The 25810-nt window shown below is 39.4% G+C and overlaps 2 protein-coding genes across 9 annotated transcripts; one reads left to right on the forward strand and one right to left on the reverse strand.

Moving 5' to 3' along the window:
- Positions 1 to 2471: 2471 nt before the first annotated feature.
- On the reverse strand, positions 2472 to 5622 carry TEX36 (testis expressed 36). The gene is given in 7 exon segments (XM_015867519.2): positions 2472 to 2522; positions 2524 to 2588; positions 2591 to 2717; positions 3256 to 3336; positions 4520 to 4651; positions 5200 to 5384; positions 5499 to 5622. Coding segments are annotated over 7 exon segments (759 nt in total). The 3' UTR covers positions 2472 to 2477.
- Positions 5546 to 25810, forward strand: EDRF1 (erythroid differentiation regulatory factor 1). Of its 8 annotated transcripts, none has more exons than XM_015867505.3 (25): positions 5546 to 5686; positions 6022 to 6233; positions 6777 to 6843; positions 7548 to 7673; positions 8160 to 8284; positions 8679 to 8838; positions 10029 to 10130; positions 10426 to 10547; positions 11492 to 11603; positions 12256 to 12403; positions 12479 to 12587; positions 12772 to 12883; positions 14222 to 14482; positions 15187 to 15258; positions 15371 to 15521; positions 16816 to 17004; positions 17956 to 18156; positions 18538 to 18756; positions 19048 to 19271; positions 19830 to 19988; positions 20251 to 20400; positions 20667 to 20820; positions 21077 to 21192; positions 22086 to 22249; positions 24975 to 25810. In XM_015867505.3, the coding sequence occupies exons 1-25, from the start codon at positions 5621 to 5623 to the stop codon at positions 25144 to 25146; spliced, it is 3693 nt and encodes a 1230-aa protein (XP_015722991.2). In that variant the 5' UTR covers positions 5546 to 5620; the 3' UTR covers positions 25147 to 25810. The 8 variants fall into 8 exon arrangements, with proteins under 8 accessions (XP_015722991.2, XP_015722992.2, XP_085410974.1 ...); XM_015867506.3 differs by having other exon boundaries at positions 6025 to 6233; XM_085554848.1 differs by lacking the exon at positions 15187 to 15258.

The following is a 25810-nucleotide window of genomic DNA, read 5'->3' on the forward strand; positions in this document are numbered from 1 at the left end:
GTTTAAATTTCTTGGATAAATTTCACTTGAATTGTGTGTATTAGCTAACATACTGAAATAACCTCTAAATTGATGTGAAAGAGATGCTTTAAGAAAGTTATACAGACAGCCCCTAATCTGATGCTGGCTGAGAAACAACAACAAAAATGGGTTAGGACAGCTGCTTATTTGAAAGGGCTGTAGTACAAAGCCTGATGTTTCTGCACAGGGGTTACGCCTTGTTGAATATTTTACATGAAACTGACTTTTCTTGTTTTCCTCCTAAAGAGGAATAAAAAAGCCTGTATTTATCAGCATCATTTCAAGCATACCCTCTGCTTCTCCAAAATAGGATCTGGCTGAGCTAACCTATAGTGTGCTCATTGTGCTGAGCCTACCTCCGCCCATCTGATCCTAATTAGCGACCAGCCAGGGCTTTCCTGTGCTGACTAGGAAACCTTTATGGGAGTTAGCAGCCCTCCTACACTCTCCCCCATCCCCCAAGAAGCAAAGAAATCATGCTGAAAACATATTTGAACTCAGTAGGGATTTCTTCTCAGAGACGCTATTATGACAAGGTGAAATAAAATGAGTGATTTTACCCAAACTATGCAAGGCTGTGACTTTCTCGGAACTTATCTGAGGCTTTTATCATTCAGCTCAGAATGTGATGTGTTACATTTCATGTTATTTACTGGAGAAATGCAGCCAGAGTGTTTGGCATGTGGGAATTGCCAATGCTGTTCAACCCAGCACACTGCTCTTCCATTTGTAGAGAGGTTTCTAAGTCCTACAGTTTCTCCTCCAAAATCTTGATCACAATATCACCAAAAACATGTAAAAAAATGAGTCTGTACTTCATTCTTTTAAAAAAATCCATGTTAGACTCAAAGCATGAGAAAAAAACAGGGAAAAATAAAAGTAATCTGGAATCTTCCTACCGGTGTTTTAAGACATAACAAACTACAGCAATTTATTTCACCGTATCCAGTTGTAATGTTAAACCATGGATAAACATTACCAGTGCAGCAAGAATGTGTTTCTTCCTTCTGATGGAGGTCCAAGATTGCCCTCTTGAGTATGCCAGACAGCATGGGGTACTTCATTTACCACGTGATTGGCACGCGCTTTAGTTTTGAATCACTTTGGAGATGAAATTGTTGGCTTAAGCTCTGGAAATTCTGACTCTAAGTGTTGTCAGGCAGGCTGCCTTTACTTTGAGAACAAATAATTCCTTGTAATAATACTACGCTACTCAGCTTTTTAATCTATTTTTACATTGTTCAATGAGGTCCTTCACTTCTGCGTGTTTTGCAGCACCCCAAGAACTAAAGGGAACTTCGTATATGAAAAGTCTCCACTGAAGAGCAGAAATCATTTCTTAATGGGGCTCATTTTCATGGCACCTCTTACAGGGCAGGAAATTCTAAGCATTTAGGGTTTATTCTTCCATTTATCTCATAAACAAAGAAAACATTTTGCATAGCAACAGGCTTATTTATAGCACATTTTAAGATACACAGTTCTGTTTATTCTTTCATTGATATTAATGGAAATGATCCAAAAAAGAAAAAAATACATTATTTGGAGGTCTGACTCCAATCCCTCCCATACCCTAAAGCCAGTCAGTATCTTGGGAATAGAGAGTTTGAAGGATTGGTTCTGAATTCACTTCCTGAGGGACACGTAACTACAAAACCAGCAGTCCTTTTCAGAGCTCACCTCAAACTCAACATTAGAGAGACTGCCACTTTCAGCTTGAGCTTTTGTTTTTTGCCTTACTGGCACGAATGACACATGTATACATACATACATGCATACATACATGCATACATACATGCATACACTTATTATTTTCCAGAATTACCAGACAGGCAGGCAAACATTGTTTGCAACACCCTTTGTTTGTTTACTTATGCAACTGCTGTGTTACGAGCAAGAATTACAATTATTCTTCACTGCAATCTAGCACTCTAATTCTTTGTTATCTAGTTTCCCTAATGGCAAGTAACACACATTCATATCCATACAGCCTTTCAGAAAAGTTAACTCTTACCTGAAGATGCAGTTTTGGTTCCCTGCTGCAGTGAACCCTCAAAGATTCAGTTCCATTATACACTCCTGTCAACACAGATGCTGTCAGCTGCATGAGGTACAGTGATACCATTGATCCTGAAGTTGAAGGGGCTTTTGTATGAAGATCACCATCAACCAGTATCAAATAACACAACTATAGTCACTACCTCTGTTTGGTAATACAGGTATTTCTCAAAGTATTTACCATCATGCTTTTCTTCCTAATGCTCTTCTTCACTGCATTTTTTGAGCAAAGCACGTCTTCAGAGTAACACAGGAATCCTGACTTAACGAACTCTCAGCTGTATTACCACTTTATTCACTTTACATGTGTTTATTTCATCATGTGAGTGACAAGTAGTTGAGATCTCCAGAAAAGGCTCTGATGATGATAAATCAGTGCTACAAAGATGGTATTATGATTAAGATGCTTTATTTGGCTGCACGTTGTTTTCATTCTGAGGAACAGGCTTTGTCAGAGCGAGATTCTTCTGAGAAGTGCTTTGGGAACTGCCTAGAGAACAGGCTGTGTCCTTCATAAATGATGTCTGATAAATGGTTAAGCTATCTCCATTCCTTTTAATTGATTCAGAAGCCCACTGGAAGAAGTTCTGTGAGTTCTGCTGCCTTCTCTCAGGTTCCACCTTCCTTCGGCCCAAACCCTAGAAAAAAGATTGAAAGAAAAAGCCATGTAAACATATGACTTATGATCACAGCTTCACAGATGAAGCTTGTAACAGTCAGTACCCCACTGGGAAGTTAACGAAGCTGTTACCACAGTGATTTCAAGAACTCATGGTTGATCTTTAGCAAGTTAAAAATAATATTGCCAGACTTGCCTGTACAAACATTTCTGGTTGCATATATAACAGGAAATATGTTGACTTACCATCCATCACTACTAATAAACCACTTACTCTTTGCACTTCTCCAGCATACTATCTACCCAATGCTATTCAGCTGCACTTGGCTAAACTAATCTTCAGAGAAACCCAAACAATTAGGTTAATAATCTGATGTTTAAACTTCAACAAGGAAATTGAGACTACAAAATCTAAATCTTCAGGACTATCCCTTGTGTGTCCAAACACAGAGAGATGGAGCCTGACTTTTACTCTCTGCAGTTTGCAGGACATTTATTGAAATAATGCTTGATGAGTACACAGAACTTTCTGATCCTTGTCAGTGCTGGATACTTACAAAATCAAAATACTCTCCTACATTCTGTAGACAGTGTCTGTTGTCATGAGAAGAAAATGGGAAGTTGTTGTTCACCGCACTCTGAAACACAGAAAGAAATGATAGGAAAAAACATGAATTTTACTGACTTGTTTGGAATTCTGTTAATCTTAGTTCTTATATCCTGGCAGATACTGAAATTGCAGCTGTCTACACTCTAACACGGAAGTCATTCTCATATGTTAGATCTTAATTTGCACATAATTTTATTGGGACAAAATGGACCTGACCCCCTGTCGGTTCTACTATTCCTTATGAAATCATGAAGAGGATGAGAAATGCTACATACAGACAGCAAAATATAAGATATGTGTCAGGATCACCTTGTTTTATTCACTAGCAAGCTCAAAGCTAATTAAAATGAACTACAAAAGAGACCTCAAAACTGAATTAATCTGTGATTTATGTACTGAATGTCATGTAAACTGCTTGTTGCAGGGGAAGTGGGAGAGGTATTAATCACATAACTAATTCATAATCTCATTTTTAAACAGTGTTCGTCCAGACTGTAAAATGAAATAAGGTTTATTAAAGATCAAAACCAAACCAAACAAAAAAAAAAGGACAAATGCAAAATGTAACATATTTATTTATTCAAGTTTATTATATGTAATTGTAATATGTTTAAAAGAGCTAAAAACTGAAACACCAAACACTCTTCTGGGCCTTATGAAGGACAGATGACCCCTGCCCTTCCTCAAATGTTATTTTCCTGTCACGTTGGGAATCTGATGTTTTTTTTCTGTAAATTCTATAGTGATTTTTATTTTTAACACTGAGGAATGTGGTTTTCATTTTCCTCACTGTGATATTCACCTCCAAACAGAAGAGGAAGTTTTAATTTCATACAAAATCTGAAAGGATCCAAACAGATAAATGTGACTGAAACGCTTTTAGAGCGCTACCTTACACACAGATTTGGGACTGAAGTCAGCCACAATACATCCTGGCATACAGGCATGTCTCAAGTAGCTATAATAACTAACATGAGGGAAAAGTAACTAATGCTGGAGAGCGGCAGGACTTTGAGTATCCCATATTATAACCGTGTAACAGCAAAATACATTTCTTCCTTAGCACAGCTGGCCATCATTTCACCCCCTGAGGCACAAAGTCTGCCAGCCTGTTGTAACTACCACAAATACAAGTCTCTTCTTTATAACTTAGCAAATGGTGCCTTGCAAACAGCCTGCCTGTCACGGGCCATGTGTGCGCAGCCACCCACCTGTTCCCTTGCCCGGAACGTGGGTGGTAGATGATCCTCAGCGCTCTGTGCTGCCTGCAGGTCCTGGCCCTGCCTCTGTGCAGAGTGTGTGGTGGACTCCAGCTGGCCCTGGCATTCTCCAACATGAGCAAACTGCACGAGAACGGCAACGGCGATGGTTGTTAAAGAGCAATGCCATCAGAAATGTGGGTGAAATTCTATTTTCCCGGTTTTTGGGGGGGTTTTTTGTATTATTTGTATTGGAGCAGCCCCTAGCGGCCCTTGGAAGAAGCACAGGGAGCATCCCACGCACAGCACAACCCTTCCACATATAACAAACACCACGACTTGTCCAACAAGCCTCAATTCCACTGCAAACGCTGGTAGGGCTGAGGGCAGCCCGAGAGCTCGCTGACTACAGGGCAACTTCACCTTCATCACACCACTGTTCTCACAGATTAAGGATCCCTGTGTGCGATTCACCATCCCACAGATTAAGGATAAAGGATCCCTGTGTGTGATTCACCATCTCATAGATTAAGGATAAAGGATCCCTGTGTGTGATTCACCATCTCACACATTAAGGATAAAGGATCCCTGTGTGTGATTCACCATCTCACACATTAAGGATAAAGGATCCCTGTGTGATGTATCACTGAAGGACAGACAGCAGCTCCCCCTGCTGCCCTCCCATCCCTTACCCATCCCCCTGCCGGCTCGGTGTTGCGGTTTGGCCACCTCCCCTTGGGCATGGCTCCGTGCCGGTCCGCTCCCAGCAGCTCTGAGCCCCCCCCAGAACGCTGGTTGCCATGGAAGGTGTTTGTCCCCCTCACACAGGTGTCACCCCCTGAAGCCCCAGAGTTCCTTGCAGGGAAGAAGCTCACACCTTATAATCTCTGCTCCACGCTATCCTGCACACAGCAATGAAGAAACGCCCACAGGCCTCTCATTGCCCGCTTCCATTCCTCCCCGCCCCCCCGTGGCCTTCATGGGAAAGCACAAGAGAAGCGGCGCCGCCATCTTGACGTCACCGGCGCCGCCATCTTTACGTCACGTCGCGTCACGTGATGCCCGTGCCCGCTGTTGCCGTTGAGCGGCGCCTCAGCCGGGGCCGGGCGGAACATGGCGGAGCTGTGCGGCCTCGGGGCCAGCGCCTCCATGAGGGGGGACACGGAGGAACACAAGCAGGTCAGTGGTTGGGGCGACCCCACAGCTGTGTGTGTGAGGGAGGGAGTGCCGCTGCCGGCCTGGCGAGTGCCAGGAATGCGCTGGTTATGATGAAGCTGTAATTGCAGGCAGTGTTGTCATCATTAAGCTTAAGTGAGTTGCTTTGTGTGTTTTAATTACCTAAATTCTATGCCGTGGGTCCGTTTCTCCTTTTAAGTGTGTGAGTTCAAAGCTTTCCGTCTGGCTATAACGGCGTGTTTTGCTGCTTGTAGCACTCACCGTGAAAGGGCACAGGAGACTCGTCCTGTTAAGCCTTTAAAGCCACAGAAACACCGTCTGATTTCTCCTTTATAAAGCAGGGCTCGGTGCTGTTCCTTGGAGGCAATGAGGTGAAGAGCAGCGCTGTGGTGAAATACTCCTCAGCTCCACCACAAGCCGCCTTTGCCTGGCTGCAGGAGAAGACGGATCTGAAGCTGCCGCCTGCAAATTGGTTACGGGAGAGCGCCAAGCTGGGACCTGCGGGCACCACCGTGCTGGGCAACAACAAGAAGAGCACCCCGTTCTCAAGGTATGTGCAGCAGGTTCTGCTGTTGTTGTTTTGGTGACATCTTTAAGACTAAATCCAACAAAAGGCCAAAGTTCACCATATGTTTTCCAGTCAGGTATCGCTCCTACTTTTCTATCCTTGGTTTCTGCCTTCATGCTGTCTCCTTTATAAATGATTAATTGATGCCCTTAGTGGTAGGGGGTGAAAATAGAACAGGTGTGGTTTCCTTGGGCAGAAGAAGCTTTCAGTGTTTCCTTGCTTTGCAGAGGAAGGTCTTTGATGTCACACAGAATCACACAGAATGACCCGGGTTGGAAGGGACCTCAAGAATCATGTAGTTCCAACCCCCCTGCCTAGCAGTGCCACCAAATATACACCTTTACTAGATCAGGTTGCCCATGGCCCCGTCCAACCTGGCCTTGAACACCTCCAAGGACGGGACATCCACAACCTCCCTGGGCAGCCTGTTCCAGGGTCTAACCACTCTCCTAGTAAAGAACTCCCCCCTAACATCCAACCTAAAAGTCCCTCTGTGCTTAATGGCTTGAACTGTTTTCTTTCTAGCTTTGGAATGGCGTATGACTTCATTGACTCCATTGGAAATGATGTGGATGTTGTGTCTGATTCAGAGGTTTGTATAACTTTTAAGTTTTATCATTCAAACGTATGTGTTATGTAAACCTTACCATAAACTACTGTCCTGTCTTTTGTTATCTATGAGTTTATTGAGGAAATGCTACTGAAACAGCTCTGCATAATTCACATAAGATGATTCAGAAAAACGAGGATATTAATATATGAATTAACATAATATATTGGAAATGAAGATGTTAATATATGTGTAATCATATTAATTTATGCATTAATACATGCATTAAGATATTAACATATGCATATTCTCATATGTGTTTATTTTGGATAGATGACTGCTTCAACTTAGAACTCTGTCCAGATGTCCTTTGGGTACCTGACAAATTGTTCTTTCTTTGGCAAGGATCAACTCTACACCTTAAATTTCCTTTTTATTAGTCACTTCTGGTGGTACTTGGTTATGATGATCCAAGAGATAATGTTTAAACACTGTGCACAGCTTATACTGACGACTTACCACCATCATTTGCCATTGATTTTTGTTGATCACATTCTCATACCTGACCTCAGCAAATCTTCTTGAGAGATGGTTTTAAAACCTTATAAAGGCAGAGCTTTTATTTTTCTGACCATGCCATCCCAGTGTTAAGAATGTATTCTTTGTGTCCACTTTCCTATGTGTTCTCTCTTACAGTGATGTATAATTATATGGAAGGTAATCTCTGTTCTCTTTTCTCCTATAAGAATATTAAGAAACTTCTGAAGATCCCTTACAGCAAGTCACATGTGAGCATGGCAGTACATCGCATTGGGAGGACACTCTTGTTGGATGAATTAGATATTCAAGAACTCTTCATGAGATCATCTCAGGTTAACTTCCTTTTTGTGACATATTCCGTATGGTCAACATGCGTTATTTTGTGAGTGTAGCCAGCAAGAAAGCATATATCAAAGTTCCTGACACCAGTATGTTAGTGTAGATGATCTGCATGAAGCATATGCTGCAGCAATTGGTTTAACTACGAACTGTGACAGAGAATCTGATGTCCTTGTATTCATGGTATTGTAAGATTGAAGCTCTGCATCTGTTTTTTCTGTAATTGCCTCCATTTTGCAACTTTATTATTGTTACTGTGCATTCTCTTATCATGCACATGACTTTCTTTAATGAAAAGTTGACTTTGTTGAAATCTAGCTGCTTTTAGGTGATATTTTTTCAATAAATAACCAAGAATTTAGCATTGGAGTTTGGATTTTGGATGTTGTAGTTGATATAGTTGATATTCATAAGGTAATGAGGTACTTTGCTTAGTTTCTAAGTGCATCTTGATGTTAATTTCATCTTATATTGATTAGACAGGGGACTGGACGTGGCTGAAAGAGTTTTATCAAAGACTAATTGATCAGAAGTGGCAAAGGAAAAAGAAAAGTAAAGAGCACTGGTACCAGAAGGCCATCCTTTCCAAATTTCTGTATTACAGGTAACCTTATGTCTGCATGAGTTATACACTAATTTTTGACCAGCTTATTATTTTGAATTGAACATTAGAGTTTGTCCATCTTACTTTTTATCTTTACATGGAGGAATCTGAGAGGTGACATCATGAAATAATGTGAATGTGTTCTTATTATGAGTTGTGGTATATGAAAGTATAAAATTAAGTAGCATAGCTTAACTTCTCTCGGTATTCCTTCCCAAAAATGGATTTCAGTTATGTGCAAAGTATAGCGATGCCTCCCACAATACAGTAAAATCAGTCTTTGTAGCATTCTTCCAGCATATTAGCAAAGCTGTTCTCTGAGACTGATGCATCAAAGCAAACTTAAAAATTCTGTAGAGGATTCTATATTGTAAACTTCTTAATGTTTTGTCAGCATTAATGGTGATGGAGCTGCTCAGCCTGTTCCTTCCAGTTCAAAACAGCATGAGGAGGGTGCTGTTCCAGGTGAGAGCGATGAAGCAGGAAGGGCCTCCTGGCCAGCTCCTTTTGAGATGCCTTCTTCGTTATCTGAAGATCCAGGTGCCTCTAATCAGGTTAGTGTATTTAAATGGTACATCAGTTTTTGTAGGGAATATACATATTCCAAATAAAATGTTGTCTGTATTAGGTTTTTAAAGGTGCTGCCGTTATACTCGTTATGTCAGAAAGACATGAATTATAGTAACTTGGCAGTATGTGCATTTTAGCTCATGCCAGCGTTTCCATGCTCAGAACTTGAAAAGAAATTGTCTTATTTTTGGTCTCTGTAATACAAAATACACATGTATTTTTTGAGAGAGAAAATTTATAGCTAAGAGAAGCAATCATTGACTTCGCCTGAAAGGAGGCAAACTTGATATTTGGCTGGTGTGCAAGAAGCTCATGGTTTTGAGCTGCTTTTTTAGACTACTGTGAAAGTTCTATCGTGGCCTTGAATTTATTGGTGAAGAGGGAGATAAGAATCTATGAAAATGTTTGTAAAACGATTAGGTAATATGTGCAAATGCTTGCTTTGGGGTAACACAAATAAAAGGGAGCAATGTTAATTATACAACAAACTGCTATTAGTATTAGGCTCTAATCCAGGGTTTCTGTGTGGCTAGTCTTGTTCATGAATATTAATTCTAGTGATCTTGAAGTAAAGCAGTACAGGAATTGATGAAGTTTATGAGGGGATGGAAAAAACTGTATTCATACAGTCTGGATTATCTTTATTATGCTAAATGCTAGTGGTACTTAGTATGCCAAATTCCTTGAATAGCCAAGTTATGATGGTTCTTACCTATGTTGACCATCAGTTCATAACTTCATGTGTTCTGATACAGTAACATTTTAAAGTGGAGGGATAATTCAGTACTTGAAAGCTCTTAGGAAAAGAATTCTCCACTTTCTTGAGGGATTACTGCCAAATCACACTGCAGAGAAGCTGTTGTGCATTTGTTCAGGTGTTGGTTTTTACTTATTTATAAATGAAATAAGACATGGAGCATAAGTCTACCACAGGTTGATAATCTGGTCCTGACCCATGGGGAATAAAGTGTTCATGGAAAATCATTCTTCCTGAAGATTACGAGGATATAAGACTGGAGGCGTATGCAATTTTATATGTATATTTTAATATAATGAGGGTAAAAGTTCTTGTCTTCTATGCTTTTGTTGTTCAGAGTATGAACATACAACTTTATTTCTATGGCTTAAGTTACCTCAGCAGTGGAATCACTCCTTATCCTTGTGCTCTTCACAGGGAAATGTGCCTCTTGAACCCTCATATATAGTGGGGCATGTGGCCTCAGCCCCCAAAGAACAAAACCTGACTCCTTTGTTCAGTGACGGGGAAAACAGTCAGGTATGATGCTATCTGTCAAATTTGAGCTCAAACACAACTTCCCCAATTTAATCAGATACTTCAAAATTTGGTCTAAATTGGAGCCAAGAGAAAAACTTAAATCTCCTATAGAAGTAGTTGTTGTGGCATCTGTGATTTCAGTCCTTTGAGTTGACACAAATGCATAGCATAGTTCATTTTGTGCTGTCGTTTATTTGCTGCTTTTGCATCTTGCTTTCTCATAATTCTGCAGATAGTCACGGAGAAATGTGTTCATAACTGATTTATTGACCAGTTTTTTTTCCTCTTAATAAAGGGACTTAAAAATGACTTTGTTCGTAACATCTTGTGGACCTTTGAAGATATTCACATGTTAGTAGGATCAAATATGCCTATATTTGGAGGTGGCAGATACCCTGCTGTGAGCTTACGTCTCAGGTGAATCGATTGCATGTGCCAGCATTTACTTGTTGTTTTGCTTTCCTATTCAGTTATCTGCAAATTTTTAGTCAACACTTAATACTTAGATTCAGTTTAAACAATCAAATTCATGCTTCAGACTTGAATGGCAATGGCATCCTGGAACTCAGGAAGTCCAGTAGCTAAGTCCCGCAGTCCTCCTGCATTGGAACTTGAGATGTTCTGCTGCTTTTTCTATCTGTCTGAATCTTTATTTGATAGCAGTGGCTGTCTGCAGCCTTTCATGAGTCTTTAATGTGCATTTAAGTGTTTAAAATCCTATTAATTTAGCCTGTAACTTTTTTGTATTTATATTTTAATGAAGGATGGCAGTTGTATTTCACTGAAGTCAATTTTGAATGTCTCTAACTGCTTGTTAGGCACTGCATAAGTACTTATAAAACTTAGTTCTATAGAACTTCTGTGCTCTTTTCTGTTTATTAGTACTTTGCTGATTACTTGGCTACTGGTCTCTCTGTTCCTGCCTATGCGCTGACAGAGAAGGAGCAAAAACTTGAAACTTGTTTGACGTATTTATCATCTTTACGTTCATCTAGAAATTAACAGTGCTTTGCTTTGAAAGGAGGTTAGGAAAGTCTATGAGAAGGCTTGTGCTATAACTAGGTGCTGCCAGTGCTGCCATTCCTTTAGAACTTCAGAATATTCCTTTAGAACAGCACTTACTATTTTGGTAATAGCACGAGGTGTAAATCTTGTTGAAGTTTCGGTGTCAGTGTAAGCAAAAACTCAAACTGCTGAGGGAAGGTGAATGTATTCCACTGTTTGCCTCTACATACAGCAATTAAGTGTTTCAGTGCCATCCACTAAGGTGACTTAAGTCTAAACCCCTTTAGTAAACATTGCTTATTTTCTGGAGAGTAAACAAAGGCTTAAATAATAACACTAGAAATACTTGTTTTTAGGGATAACAACAAGCCAATAAATGTGTTAACAGGAATTGACTATTGGCTGGACAACTTAATATGCAACGTACCGGAGCTTGTGATGTGCTTTCATGTTAATGGAATTGTTCAGGTAAGCCTGACTGTGCCTAGTCCATCAATCATTGTTTCTAAAACTGTTACAGCTGTAGCAGCTCTTTCAAATCTTACTGTGCTGACAAAAAGATGACAAAATCTTTGTTACAAAATGAGAAATATCTGCACAGCTTGCAGGAGTCATCTAAAAATATCTGTTCTTTTTTCTGCCTCCCTTGCATGTAAAATTCCCATTTTCTCAGATGTACCAGGACAAAAAACAAAAGAATATGACTGCAGAAATGCATCAGTTTCTTGCATCTTAAAATCTGTGGTGCCTGTTTCTTAGTGTTTCAATTAAGAAATAATACAAGAGCCTGCAGATACCAGCTGAGTTTATCAGTTGCACTTGGCAGCATATGGTTGCTGACTGAGTTTCGTTGATGTTGTAGGAAGATGTTGCACTGTTTAACCTTTTGTTCTCTATTTACTCAGTCGTAAGTTTCTCTTAGCAGTGGATCTTTTAAAGCAAGCATGATTTGATAACACTTCAATAAAACATTTTAAAGTAGATCATAGAAATAACTGAACTTTGACACTTGTAATGGTAGATGGTTTCTTTAAGCAGATAATAGATTCTGGTCTGTAGATGTGTGTGGTAGTGGCAAAAGAAACCTGTCTAATCTTGTTTTAAAATATATTCCTTGCAGAAATATGAAATGATCAAGACTGAAGATATTCCCAATTTGGAGAACTCCAATTTCTCTACCAAAGTGATAAAAGATATTGCTCAAAATATCTTATCCTTTTTGAAATCAAATTGCACCAAAGAAGGACATACATACTGGTTATTTAAGGGTAAGTAAACTTAGATTAGCATAAATCTTTTCTCAGTTTATGTCATGCTGCTTAATAAAAAGTCTTGCCTTTCAGCAAGTGGGAGTGATATAGTAAAACTCTATGACCTAACAACCCTTTGTGAAGAAACAGAAGACAAATACCAAAACCCTTTTACAATGCCAGTGGCAATTCTTCTGTACAAGTGAGTTTTCAAATAACTTCTGTTGTAACTTCTGTTATTTCTTTGTGTAAACTGTGTTCTCACTAAGTCTAGTAGACTTGTTAAAACATTTGAAAAGTCTACACTTGTAGTGATGTTGCTTAAAGCTTTTTTTTCTTATAGCACAAAGAAATTCACTGGTCTCTTTTTGACTTTTTCCTCTTAGAGTTGCTTGCAATATGATGCTGAAGAAAAACCAGAACAAGAAACACTATGGCACCATCAGAACGTTGCTTCTGAATTGTCTTAAGTTACTGGACAATGGCAGACATCCTCAAGTAAGTGCATTATGTTCTTGTATCTTTGTGTAAAGGCAATGGAGAACTTTTCTTGGTGGTCAGAACCCTTCCTACTTAGGCACCTACATCTATAATTTGAAGCCTTAAAGCTACTACTTAGTTTTTGTATAATCATAGAGACATGTGGAGTCAGTCATTTGAAGTGGAGCATCAACACTCAACATAGAATGGTTCGAGTTGGTGAGGATCTTTAGGATCATCTAGTTCCATAGATGAGTTCCAACTAGTTCCGACTTAAAGCTGCTGATTCCAGTTCAAGAGCCAGATGCCTAAAAGCAGGTCACTTTAATGTGGTATGTGGTCTGCTTTAGTTTATTTTCACTAGATCTGACCCAGATTTCCTAGCAGATTTGATGCAGTATGACTCATCCCTGAGACTCACAATTCCTCTTGTGATAGGAATGTGACTGCTCTCTGAGCAAGATTTCAGGCTTTGAGTAAACTTGAGGTAGAAATCCTACATCTTGATGTAAGGAATGTTATTTTTGCTAGCATAATTATCAGATATGATTGTTCATTAATAAGCCTTTCTGCAAATACTACTTGAAGTGGGAGGAAAAAATGTTTGTATAGAATAAATACATAAGTTTCTCATCTTGCTGAATTAATCTTAGGTGTCATTGCAGAGAAGTTCAGTGAAGCAGTCTTGACCACATTGCATTTCAGGTGTTCATGTATCTCTGTATTGAGGGGAGAGGTAGGAGGTTATGAAGTGAAGTATGCAGGCCTGAGTGCTGTGGCACACTTAAGGAAGAAATGGGTTATTTTTGTGTTAAAAATAAACCTAAGGGTGAGGAAACAGTGCTAGTTTTAGATCGTAGAGTCATGGAATCTTAGGTCATGACCAGTGTGCCTTGGATTTCTGCTGATGTGCCATGTAGCCAGATCTTGTTGCTGCTGTAGAGTAGCTTTTAAGTGCCCAGTATTTAGTATTTCATAACTATACGTGGTCAGAGTTTCGAAATACATTATTATTAAAGCAAAGTAATATCAATGATATATATAATGCATATGTATTTATAATATAAACAACATTAATGCAAATGAATAAACAAGAGCAGCAGCAATGAAATGCAGACCTCTGAATGCTTTACTTTGCTGGGGAAAAAAACAAGTGCAGGTGGGAGCTGCTCTGGAGGGCAGCACACTCAGTGCTCAGACAAGGTGAGAATACAGGCTGTACTTGATATTGAATATCTATTTCTATGTACTGTTTACTCCTCGTTCCTAAGTGAAAGTATATTGCTGTTGCCTTTCAAAAGAGAATTCTTACATGGAAATGAATTGCTGGTTTTGCTTTTTTCCTTTTCTGAAAAGATTATTGCTTCAGCAAACTACATGCTGTCAGAGCTCTTCCAGTTGGATGAGCCTAAAAAAGAAGACAATACAGACTTCCCTATAAACGGAAATTCTGATGAAAGTTACAGTGAAGAAGAGGAAGAAATGCCAGACAGTGATGAAAATGGTTCTTACAGTAACAGTTCTGATCCACCAGATGACAACAAAGCAGTGGCTATAATAAAATCTGTAGGAGAGTTATCAGTACCAGAAAAATACAAGTCCGTTCATCGAATACGTGTAAGTAAAGTTATGGGGTTTTGTTTAAGGAATTTCTTCAAAGCTTCCATGGATACTGCAGAGTTCTGTTACCTGTTAGTTTAATCATAAGGTGTCATTGTATGTTTTCTCTTATTTAGTTCTTCATTTCTTTGGTTTGTTTGGTTTTTGTTTCCCTCTGCCTCATGCTTCAGTTAGCTTTTTCATTAGCTGCTCATAGAATTAGAGATCCTCTGCAAAAATATTCCTGTCACAGCAGCATATATATATAATTGTGTCCACTGTAGCCATGTTTAAGAACTGCGAATGACCACAAACACAAAACAAACATAAACCTAGCCTTTAACTGCTGAGCCCTTCAAAGGTGAAGTGCTGCTTTGACTTAAAGGCTGCCTAAATAGCTTTTTGAATTGTGGGTCTGCAATTGCAAACAGCTTCTGTAATTACTGTTATGATATAGAAATATCTATTCTTCCTCCCTCTCCTTAAGTTCACTGAGAGACCAAGTATAGATGTTAACTTAAATCCTGTAGTGATGACCAGGTATGAATTGCTGTCTGAAACAACAATTACCATGATGCTTTTCAATGTGGAGATCAAATGTTTTATCAAGCTTTTTTTCATGCAGTCTTTTGTTTCTTATAGCCAGTAGTGTTGATATTTTGTACTTTGAACTTCTCTTTCTTCTGTTTTTGTTATTTTTCCCTGTTACACCCTCAATCAAGCCTAGCTGTGCATTTCCTGTCTGCCATGGTGCTGAAGAGCGGTGCAGGCTTGTGCTTAGCTACGTCCTGGAGGTGAGTTCACTACCAGATCTGTAATGGTACTTCAGCTAACATACAGTTCTTCATGTGTTAGGTATTTATGAAGTATTGATTTCAAAGTGAATTAAGACGGTTCTTCTTGCAGGGCTTAAAGTCTGTTGACAGCAGTGTTAAAAAAGAGAGTGACCTTCCTGCTGCTGACCCCAGCACACCAATCCCACTGAAATATGAGGATGAATCCACCAGTGGTGGTCCAGAGTGTTTGGAAAAACAGATGGCCTTATTTTTAGACAAAAGTAAGTTGTATTGTTGTGTAAATAAGACCTTTCCAGTACCAACACAAACTGCTGCCACTTCATTTTGGTTGAGGAAACAGTGTACTTGTGTGTTGCTATTTATGCTGTTGTATTAGCAAGAGAAAATACAGAGCATAAAAACAAAATTGGAGATGATAGTCTGTTCCTATTTAAATATGAGTGGTGTATTTGGGATATTCTGCATATCAGAATATCTTTTGTTCATAAACACATAATGCTACTGTTCCTTATTTAGTTGTACCTTTCACGTGATTTCCACAAGGGCTGAGGAGTTTGTTTACCCCCCCATGTTTACTGATGGATATTACGTTTACAAATGCATTACAGTTATAGATCATAGATACTATAAAGTTAAACAGGATTTCAGCGTTAATTTTTTCCTGTAGCTTTAAATTGTGGAAGGAAGCTCCCAGAAGTTCTGCACAGTGCTGCTAATATGGACTGTGTGATTTGTTTGTATGGAGATCTACTGCAAAATTGTACTGAGGTCAGCTCAACAAGAACAGTGTGCTGATTTCAGCTGTACTGCAGCCAGGCTTTGTCTTCTGCCTTTGCTCTTTGGAGCTGGTGACACATTGCAGCTGCTTCCTTTTTTTATTTAGAAGCATGAGTTTCTTGGAAAGTGTGGGAGATAAATATTGCAAAGATCTCAAAGACTTTATTTGATTTCTGGAGCTGCACTGAAATAGCAATGGTGTCCTTTGGCATCAGGACTCCTAACGTGCTTGAATTCTCTATCTGCTGCTTTGTGCTTCCATAATCACTGCAGCATCAGAGGCAGAACCATGATCTTACACTGATGATTATCTTGGATCTGGTGTGGGAAAGTCTTTGGTCTTATTTGCAGGAACAATTAGATTATCTGGTTTCTGTAGTGCTGGACAATTCCTTAATTTGAGGCAGTTAATACAGAAATAAAGCAAATATCATAAAGATTTGGCAGAACTCATCACAAATCATGCCTGCTACCAGAAGGAGTAGTCTCAGTCATTGCACCAGCATTTCAAAAGCTTTGAGTATGTTGGAGTTCAACTGCATTGGCACTGTACTCTTTGTATTCAGATACAAAGCTTTGAGGTGAGAGAAGTGGAGAGGTTCCAAATGTTGTGTCTGTTTTGTAGATGAAAAACACAGTACCATGCAAATCAGCATATATTCTAGTGTGCATACTCTAATGTGGCAATTTACATTCTGTCTGTATGTTGAAGTAAGGTCAGACCTCTGGTGTATTGTAGGGAAATGAGATTTACTGAGGAATTTCTGTTTGTTACAGTGGGCTCGTTTCAAAAGGATAAGCATTCCAGTCAGTCAGGAATGATTCCTGGATCGTGGCAATATAAAATGAAACTCCAGCTCATTCTGAAGTCATCAAAGGCTTATTATGTCTTGTCTGATGCTGCTATGATTCTGCAGAAGTACGGGAGGGCATTACGATACATCAAACTGGCTTTACAGTGCCACGGTAAGTTATTGGAGTTGTCACCTCTATATTGACACACTTCACAATATCAAATACTTGTATGCATGATTTAGCTTAGTGGCATGCAGTGACAAATCATATGCCTGTGTGTTTTGTTAAACTAAGTGTCTAGCTCATCCTTCTGGAGAGAAGGAGGTAGTAAGAGTAATTGCTCATCACCGTTTGGTTAGAAGGGTGCTGCCATTTTGATGTGGTGGGAAAACTTAGATCAGACTTGACACTTCTGAGCACTGAAGCTGGGAGTGTTCAGTCCTAGTAGCAGCACAGAGGTAACCTGGGTTCTTAGTACTGTCACAGCAAGCAGTTGTTGATGCTCTGGTGGTTCCCTTTTCATTTAAATGTTCACCTTAGATACGCCTCTAAAATGAATTTGATTCAAGCAAAGTGAGGGGGGTGGAGGAGAGAGAATTGGGCTGTTTAGGGTATCAAGTAATCAGAAAATGGCATACATGTAAAACTTTAGTACTGCTGTTTTGCTTCCATGTTTGTAGGATGTGATGTGATGGGGTGGTAAAACACTTACAAAGCAAGAGCGCTTGATCTCAATTCAAAGCATCAGTATGTGTAGATTTTCAGTCCTGGGAGGGCTTAAGTTTAGCTGCACTGCTTGAAAAATCATTTCAGACTATAACTGACTCAAGTTAATCCTGAAATGCAGTTTTCCCTGGTTGAAGTTTAAAATCTGAGAACAGCATTTGTAATCATCAGCGTTGATGCACATATTCAAGGAAGTAGTCACTATTCCTCAGCTGCGTAGAGTAAGTGTGATTTTAAAACAGGTTAGTTACTCTCTGAAGAGCGTGTGTTGTCTGGATACAGGGAATGAATGTGGGAAGTAACATAAAACCAATTACGCTGTCAGTGTGTGTCAAAACTTAGGAATTGTGATTCTCTCCTTCCTTCTCCTTCACCCATGGGATTCTTTTCTTTCAGATACCTACTGTTGTCTCTCTGCCAGCATGCTTCCTGAGGTGTTAGTATTTCTTTGTCAGTGCTTAACGCTTTGTGGTGATATCCAATTAATGCTCGCTCAAAATGCAAACAACAGAGCAGCATACCTTGAAGAATACAACTACCAGACAAAGGAAGACCAGGAAATACTGCACAGTCTTCATAGAGAATCCAGCTGTCAAGGTATGGCACAGGTGTAAGATAAATGTCTGTTATGTGGATAGATTATGACAGAAATCACTTTGCTGTGCTTCGTCCAGTCCATGCAGCAGTATCACTTCCAGAGGAGAGCTAGCTATGTCTCATTCTGTTTTAATCAGAGAAAACACCTTATGGCAGACACAATAAGTTATCAAAATATTGTATGGCGTGCCTGAAGTTGTAATGGGCTGAAGGCTGAAGGCCCATTAGTTGTTTATGTCCTGAGTAGATTCTGTTTGTGTGATCATTCTGACCTGGATCTTACCCTTGGACATCTTACTGGGTGATTTTTCTCTGTACTGTCAGAGGTTTGTATTTACTTGGAAATGCTTTTTGACGTGGAGACATTGTTTTGTTTTTTAGTGTTTGCCTGGGCTACTGACTTATCTACAGACTTGGAATGCCAACTTTCAGTCAGCTGCAAATGTTACGAAGCAGCTTATGAAATCTTACTTTTCAGTAACTTAAAGAAGCAAAATCCTGAGCAGCATGTACAGGTGCTGAAGAGGATGGGTAACATCAGGAATGAAATTGGAGTCTTTTACATGAATCAGGCTGCTGCAGTGCAGACAGAGAGAGTGGGTAAGCATTCTTGTTTTGCTTCTTACTGTATACTGTTCATTTTAAAAACGTTTAGTCACTAATTGTGAAGGAAATCTTGTCCATTTCTGATTATTAAGGTGACACTTAAATAACTTCATTATTATTTTGTCTATTATCTTGTCCATTTCTGATTATTAAGGTGACACTTAAATAACTTCAAAAGCATCAATTCTTTGTAAGGGTAGATAACAGCAGGACAAAGGGAAATGGTTGAAGAATTCATGCTCCAAAGAATTTGCATTAATGGAAAGCCTTGTGTTTTAACTTCAGTGAGTAAGAACGTATCAACAACAGAGCAGCAGCTCTGGAAGAAAAGCTTCTCTTGCTTTGAAAAAGGCATTCAGAACTTTGAGTCAATTGATGATGCCACCAACGCTGCTCTACTGCTGTGCAACACGGGAAGGCTCATGCGAATCTGTGCTCAAGCTCATTGTGCAGCTGAAGGTGACTTCAAAAGAGAATTTTCTCCAGAAGAGGCCCTTTATTATAATAAGGTAGCACTCTACTTTTACAATGGCCCATACTCTATTCTACCTTATAATGCAGAAGTTACATAAACAGCTTAGAATCATTTAAATCAAGTGTTGGTATGGACAAGGCGGTGGCTTACCTAGATACCGCAATTGGAAAGACTGATAAGGGGTTGTCAGGTTCTGACTTTGTGTTAGTTAAATGTAGTGAATGTTTCCTTTTGAGTGTGTAAAAATAAGAAGCAAAGTAGCTGGCACTGGACTTTTGCCCCAAGGTAATGGTTTCCAATCATGTTGATTATGTGGGATAAAGCAGACACTTGAAGTCAGTGATTTCTTCTGTGTTGGTACATATGGGGTATAAAAAGTTACCTAGGGCCAGAGTGTCCTTTGGAAGTAACTTGGCTTTATTCTGATGGGTAAGTCAGGACTAATATTGTGATCACAATAAGTCTAAGAAAAATACTGGTGAAGGAGCAAAGGTATTTTGAAATGCTTCTTTTTCAGTGCAAGTAGAAAGAAATGAATTTGTAGTTGCTATGAATGTATAGTTACTGCTTAAATTTATTTTATAATCTATAGGCTATTGACTACTATCTGAAAGCACTAAGATCTCTTGGCAAGAGGGAGATGCATCCGGCTGTTTGGGATTCTGTGAACTGGGAGCTGTCTACCACTTATTTCACTATGGCAACTCTACAGCAGGATTACGCCCCGTTATCCAGGAAGGCTCAGGAACAGGTAATGCAGTGGATTTGTGGCATCTACTCAAAGAAGCTATTTTCTTGAGAAACGGAGCAGCAAGGCAAGTTGATGCTGGAATAGCTTGTAGAAAAGCTTTGTAATCTAATAGAAGTTTGAAGTAGCTATTGCAAATCATAAAATAGCTATATGAAGATCTTCAGTTTTGCATTGTAAAAACACATTTAACCCTTAAAAGTCCATCTTATGTGATTACTTTCCAACTGGAACACCACTGCCTGATTTTCTTTCCTTCCTGTAGATAGAGAAGGAGGTCAGTGAAGCCATGATGAAGTCTTTGAAGTACTGTGATGTTGATACAGTGTCTCCACGGCAGCCTCTCTGCCAGTATCGCGCTGCAACCATCCACCACAGACTTGCTTCAATGTATCACAGTTGCCTCAGAAACCAGGTACTAGCACCCCTAGGCTGTTTTGTGTAAGTTCCATGTTTAACATGTAATGATTGTAAAGGCAGATGATTATCCTTCTAACTGTAGCTGGAATATGCTTGGGGAAATATGAGCAGACCTGTATTTAAGTCAGTGTGAAGTGCAGTTATTTTGAAGTGAGATGAGGAACCACTGTTTGTACCTCTTGTTTTCTGCATTTTTGTTAGTGGGTGCTTTCATAACATATTAATTGTCTGGCATTTGCATGTATCCTACTCTGAGCACAGGTTGGCGATGAGCATTTGAGGAAACAACATCGTGTACTTGCTGATCTTCATTACAGTAAAGCTGTAAGACTCTTCCAGCTCTTGAAGGATGCACCCTGCGAACTCCTTCGCGTGCAATTGGAAAGAGTGGCATTTGCAGAATTCCAGATGGCAAGTAAGTTTGTCTTTCTACAACAGAGATGCTGTGTTAACTGTTTTATTTCCTTTCTGAATAACTTCGAATAGAAGTAACATACTTGTGAGGATGCAGCCCACTTGGGAAGAAAGGCATTTTTGTCATACTGTTCCTCAGTTGCCTTTGATGGTATACACTTCATGTGAACTCCTGTAATCATTGGGTGGAGATAAAAGTGCAATCCAGAATGAGTTGTTAATAGTGTCCTTGATTATTATTTTTTTCCCTTTTTCAGGTCAGAACAGCAGTGCTGGGAAATTAAAGACGTTGTTTGGGGCCCTGGATATAATGGCTAAAACCAAGTGTGCGTTCCAGCTTATCAGAAAAGAGCTTGCAGCAGAGAGTGAGCAGGTAAATGAAAATCAAGTTATCTGATTGACTGCTCCCACCGATCTTGTGCATTCATACATAAGTGGTCAATTGGCAATTAAGCTTTTGCTTGTCTACTTCTCAGTCAGCTTAGTTTAAATTGAACAGGAATGGAACCTTCTGCAATTCACTTTCAGCCTTTATGTGGAAGTGGATGAAATAACTTAATCTAGAACTTGCCTTTATCTGAGTGGTGTCAAAAGTTTCACCTTTTCCCCCAGCACTTCAGAATTAGAAATTGCTCCAACAATTGTCTTCCTTTTATTTATTTTTTTAATGCACAGATCTCTGGCTTCTGAGCCTTTTTGTCCCTCTTTAGTTCTAGGAATTTCTTGAGGTGCTGAATGGATTAAAACATGCCTGCATGTGGCCCTATACAGACTCAGTCTTCGAGTGAATGAGACTGTGTAACTGTGCATTACCCCTTAAATACGTTACTTTAAGACCTGTACAATATAAACCACTATAGAGAGAATTCCTTTTTAGTATTTCAGTATTGAAGTGTGGGAGGGTGTCTGCAGCCACTGTTCTTGATGCCTAAATAACTAACTACTCATATTTGCTGATGTACAAATCCTTTACTGACAGTTTGAGCAACAGATTGACTATTGACATTTGTATTTGCCTGGTAGTTTCATAATTCAGTATTACAGTACAGAGATTTAACAAAAGCACTTGTCATAACTTGTGTGCAGTCTGACTACAAAGTAATTACTGAGGTCTCATAACTCATAACCATGAAGTCATAGTAATTGTGATGTTGGTGCCACTCCTGTAAAGTATAAGCTAACCTGCAAAGTATGGTCATCTGGCCTGAGTACTACTTCTAATTGTGGAGTTGAGTGATGTGTTTTCCTTTGTTTCTCTTTTTGTAGATAAACAAGGGTGAGGGTAATGCTGAGAGTGTATCACCTAATGAGTCCTCCACTGCCCTTAACAAGGAAGAAGTAATGAAGCTGCTCAGTATTTTTGAGTCTAGAATGTCATTCCTTCTTCTCCAATCTATTAAGTTGTTAACTTCGACAAAAAAGAAAACTGGGTAAGCTAAATCTTCATATGTATACATAAAATATGGTTTGGATACATAAATCTGCACAAACAATACTCTTATGAATGCAAGGGTGTGTGATGTTTGTTTCCTTCTGGAGCAGACTTTTGTGTGGAGAAGGAGTTGGGGTGTCCATTGGTCGTCTGAAGCTGGTGGGTTTTAGGTGTAATTGAGGGAGTGACCTTCACTTTGTGGAAGGTTTTTCCTCTCACTTTCTGATAGGATTCCAGGACTGAGCAGACAAAAGCAGACTAATTCTTTTCCAATAAGAAATAAGCTTCTAGTAATCTGAGAAGCACAATACAGTTATGAATCATGGATTCTTTATCACTCTCTGTGATAGCTTATCCTTCATAGGATATACTTTCATGAGCATAAATTGAACAGAACGGCTTGACTTGTACTGTTGTAACCAGTTGTCATACTTGTTGCTATCCTGACTCTATTTATTCACTTATTTAAAATGTAATTACTTGTTCTCTACATTAGGGGTCCTTTGTCTTACTGGCATCAGTCTTCATCTGTGGCAGGATGCTTGAAAGTTAGTGAGGGGGAAAACTGCTGTGTACTAGCAGTGTACAGTATGAATCACAGTACTACTGAGATTAGATCATGATAATAAAATACACCAGTGACAGCATAGGTAAGCACATACAGTTCTTCATTATAAACATATGCAGACCGGTAGTGCTGCAGACAGAAGGATGTAAATGGAGAAGGTGCCTGCTGTCATTAGCTTTCTAATGCCTGATGGAGTGAGCTATGAAGCAGTCTTCTGTCTCAATACTGCTGTGATCTGTAGCAGTCTAATTCCTTGAATTGCCACTGGTTAAATACAGATGTGTTTGATGTTGTTTTTAGGATCCAGGGAACACTCCCCCCCTTAGTGGCAGATACATGGCATACAGTTATTTCTACTGTAGCAAAGTTAATTAATGGAAATGGGGGATTAGGGGATTTTTAGAAGTTAATTATTTGTCACTTTGAAGCAGTGCTGATGCTGATGTTTGTTATATGAAGTTGTGAACTGGAATAATCTTGTACAGTAAGTTGCTTGCTGTTAGGGGCCTGGTAAGTGGGAAATGATGAGACTGAAAGAAAGCCTCTCTGCCTTTCTAGCAGTGGCTTATGTGCCTTGTTAGGTGTGTTCACTTCCAGAAAAGCTTCCACAAGGTGGCAATCTGAATATGTAGAATGCAGAGGATTGAAGTACGACTTGTATGTAACCATGCAGCTGTCCCAAGTAGCTGACTCAGCACTTCTCATCACTTTGTGACCTGGCCAGGTGTTGTGTAACAAACTCTTCTCCTGTGCTTCTCATGGAGTCTCTCATGAATGAGGTTTTTTGCTGAAGACTTCATACAGGGAATAGGTTACAGTAAGGTGAAATGGGAGTGCTGCTGTAACATCTTAAACTTCTTTAAACAACGGTGGATTGAGGCTCACCATAGCACTGTTTTTGTTTAACCTTCTGTTGAACCTTTCTGGTACCTTGTGCAGATTGAGCGTGTGTTTCCTTAGTTCTGCTTTACAGAAGGAGAAAACGTCTGTCTTCTGTTTTAATAACAGGCAAACTGAAAAGGGAGGAAATGAGCAGCCATGGATGCTATTGCAGGGCCTTAGATGTGCTTTGGCAGAGAGCAGAACATGTGGAAAAGCTGATGGTTGATAGTGAGACTTGCAGACCAGCAATAAAACTGAATGAAATCAGTTTTACCTTCCAGAAGTTAAATGCATAAACCGAACTGAACTGGGCTGCATAAATCAGAGGGAGAAGTAATTGAAATTAATACTTTGCTCTGGGAATTCTTGTAGCTTATCCTGGAAATACTTTGCATTTCAGTGGCTTTTTATTGACTACCTGTTCTGTTTTATAATTAAATCTGTCTGATTTCTGCCAAATGTCATAAATTTAATTTGCTTTACCTTTTTTGTAACTCCCTGAGTATTCACAATTAAACTGACTGCTGCTTGCATGCATGCACACTTCATTTAGTTATAATGCTAATGGCAGCATTTTTTTTCTGATTCAAGTCATTTATTTATTGGTCTTGGATGTTAAATGCAGGGTGACAGTGCTGCCATAGACTAGCTCTTGTTTGATAAATTATTTTCAGTGATGTCTGTCGAATGGAAAAAAAGGATGGGACATTAAACTGCAGACAGGCAAGAAGCTCTTCTGTGTAAAGCTGTTGGGTGTGGAAAAGTCTCCAAAATACAGAGATAATGTAGACGTCTGGAGCTTAAGAAAAGGATGGTAAAGTTATGGACTTCAGACTTGGACAGGAAAACGTACATAGTGGGTAAGCAGGGTTGGGATCTGACAAATACAGCAGCAGGCAACTGGAGCAAATAGTATCTCAGGAAAGGTCTGATGTCTGCTGGCTTTTGGCCTGATCAGATGAGACAGACTCTGACAGAAGTACTGGGATTTGGCACAGAGACACTGACTGGAGGGTTTACAACGTGAAGTTAATAAAATGGCCAGACTGAAGTTGAAGAAGCTTGGAACTCCACTCCTTATCCTTCCTGCAGTAGGAATAGAGGCTCTGACTGCAGTGCTGTGAAATGCCAGGAAATGGGAGCTAAGGAAGTGAGACTTAACGAATCAAAGCATCAGCCACGTGGTTTCAAAGAAATAACATTATTGTTTGATAATTATAGAATAAAATATTGTGGTCAGGTTAATAACTTTTATTATCTGTTTATTTTTTAGGAGCATTAATGAAGAAGAGGTCACTCTTAAGACAAACAAACAAGTTTACTCTCTTCTGTTGCGTGCAACTGCTAACAAAAATCTGACCCTGCTAGAGAGAACAGAGGTAATCTTAAACCTGCTGGAGCAGCTGACTCAGAATAGTGAAGCCAGTAATGGTGGAATTCAGTAACTTCAGTGCTGCAGAAGAGCAGTAACAGTGCCTTGTGAATGCATGGGATCAGTGGTATTTTTTCCCATGTGGTATTTGTATTTATCAAAGGTGATAAGCGTACTGCCTATGTGGTTAACACAGGACACCTGGGGAAGAGTAGGAATTCCCTGTGAAGCTGTGATAACTTTGGCATGGTTTGGTTATTAGCGTTTCTTTGTTTGAAATGCAAAGTTGGGGTTCTGGATACAAACTATGTATGGTGTTCTTTTTTTTTTATCTTGGGAGAAAAGCACAATGTTTCTCTTTAAGGCTTTGCAGCAATGCAAACATTTTGCATAGGAATATAACCTCATAGTTGCTCTGTTTGATATTTAACAAGATAGACTTTGTAAGCAAAGCTTTATTGGAATACTTTAACCAGGAACAGGAAACAAAGCAGTCCAAGGAGGTTTCTGTTGGATGCATGGATACATTTCTCTCATTACAGTCACTATTCTGCACAAAATGTGTGCCTTCCTTGCTTTGATGCAAGGTTCTTGCATTTGCCATTGCTGGTGTTTCATTTGCAACAGGAGGTGAATGATCTTTGCTGTGTTGGAATTGATCCACAATAGTGTTATCTTTTTTCAGACTTGAAACTGTGAATAAAAGCATATTTTTAAATAAATATTTATTAAATAAA

This window comes from Coturnix japonica, chromosome 8 (genome assembly GCF_054131305.1).
Source record: "Coturnix japonica strain WE chromosome 8, WE-NBRP24, whole genome shotgun sequence".
In the NCBI taxonomy this organism is placed as follows: domain Eukaryota; kingdom Metazoa; phylum Chordata; class Aves; order Galliformes; family Phasianidae; genus Coturnix; species Coturnix japonica.

Coding starts and splice junctions, on each gene's coding strand:
- EDRF1 (XM_015867505.3), top strand. CDS start 5,621: ATGGCGGAGCTGTGCGGCCTCGGGGCCAGCGCCTCCATGAGGGGGGAC. Junction 12,404..12,478: donor TACATACTGGTTATTTAAGG/GTAAGTAAACTT, acceptor CTTGCCTTTCAG/CAAGTGGGAGTGATATAGTA. Junction 20,401..20,666: donor ACAGTTGCCTCAGAAACCAG/GTACTAGCACCC, acceptor CTCTGAGCACAG/GTTGGCGATGAGCATTTGAG.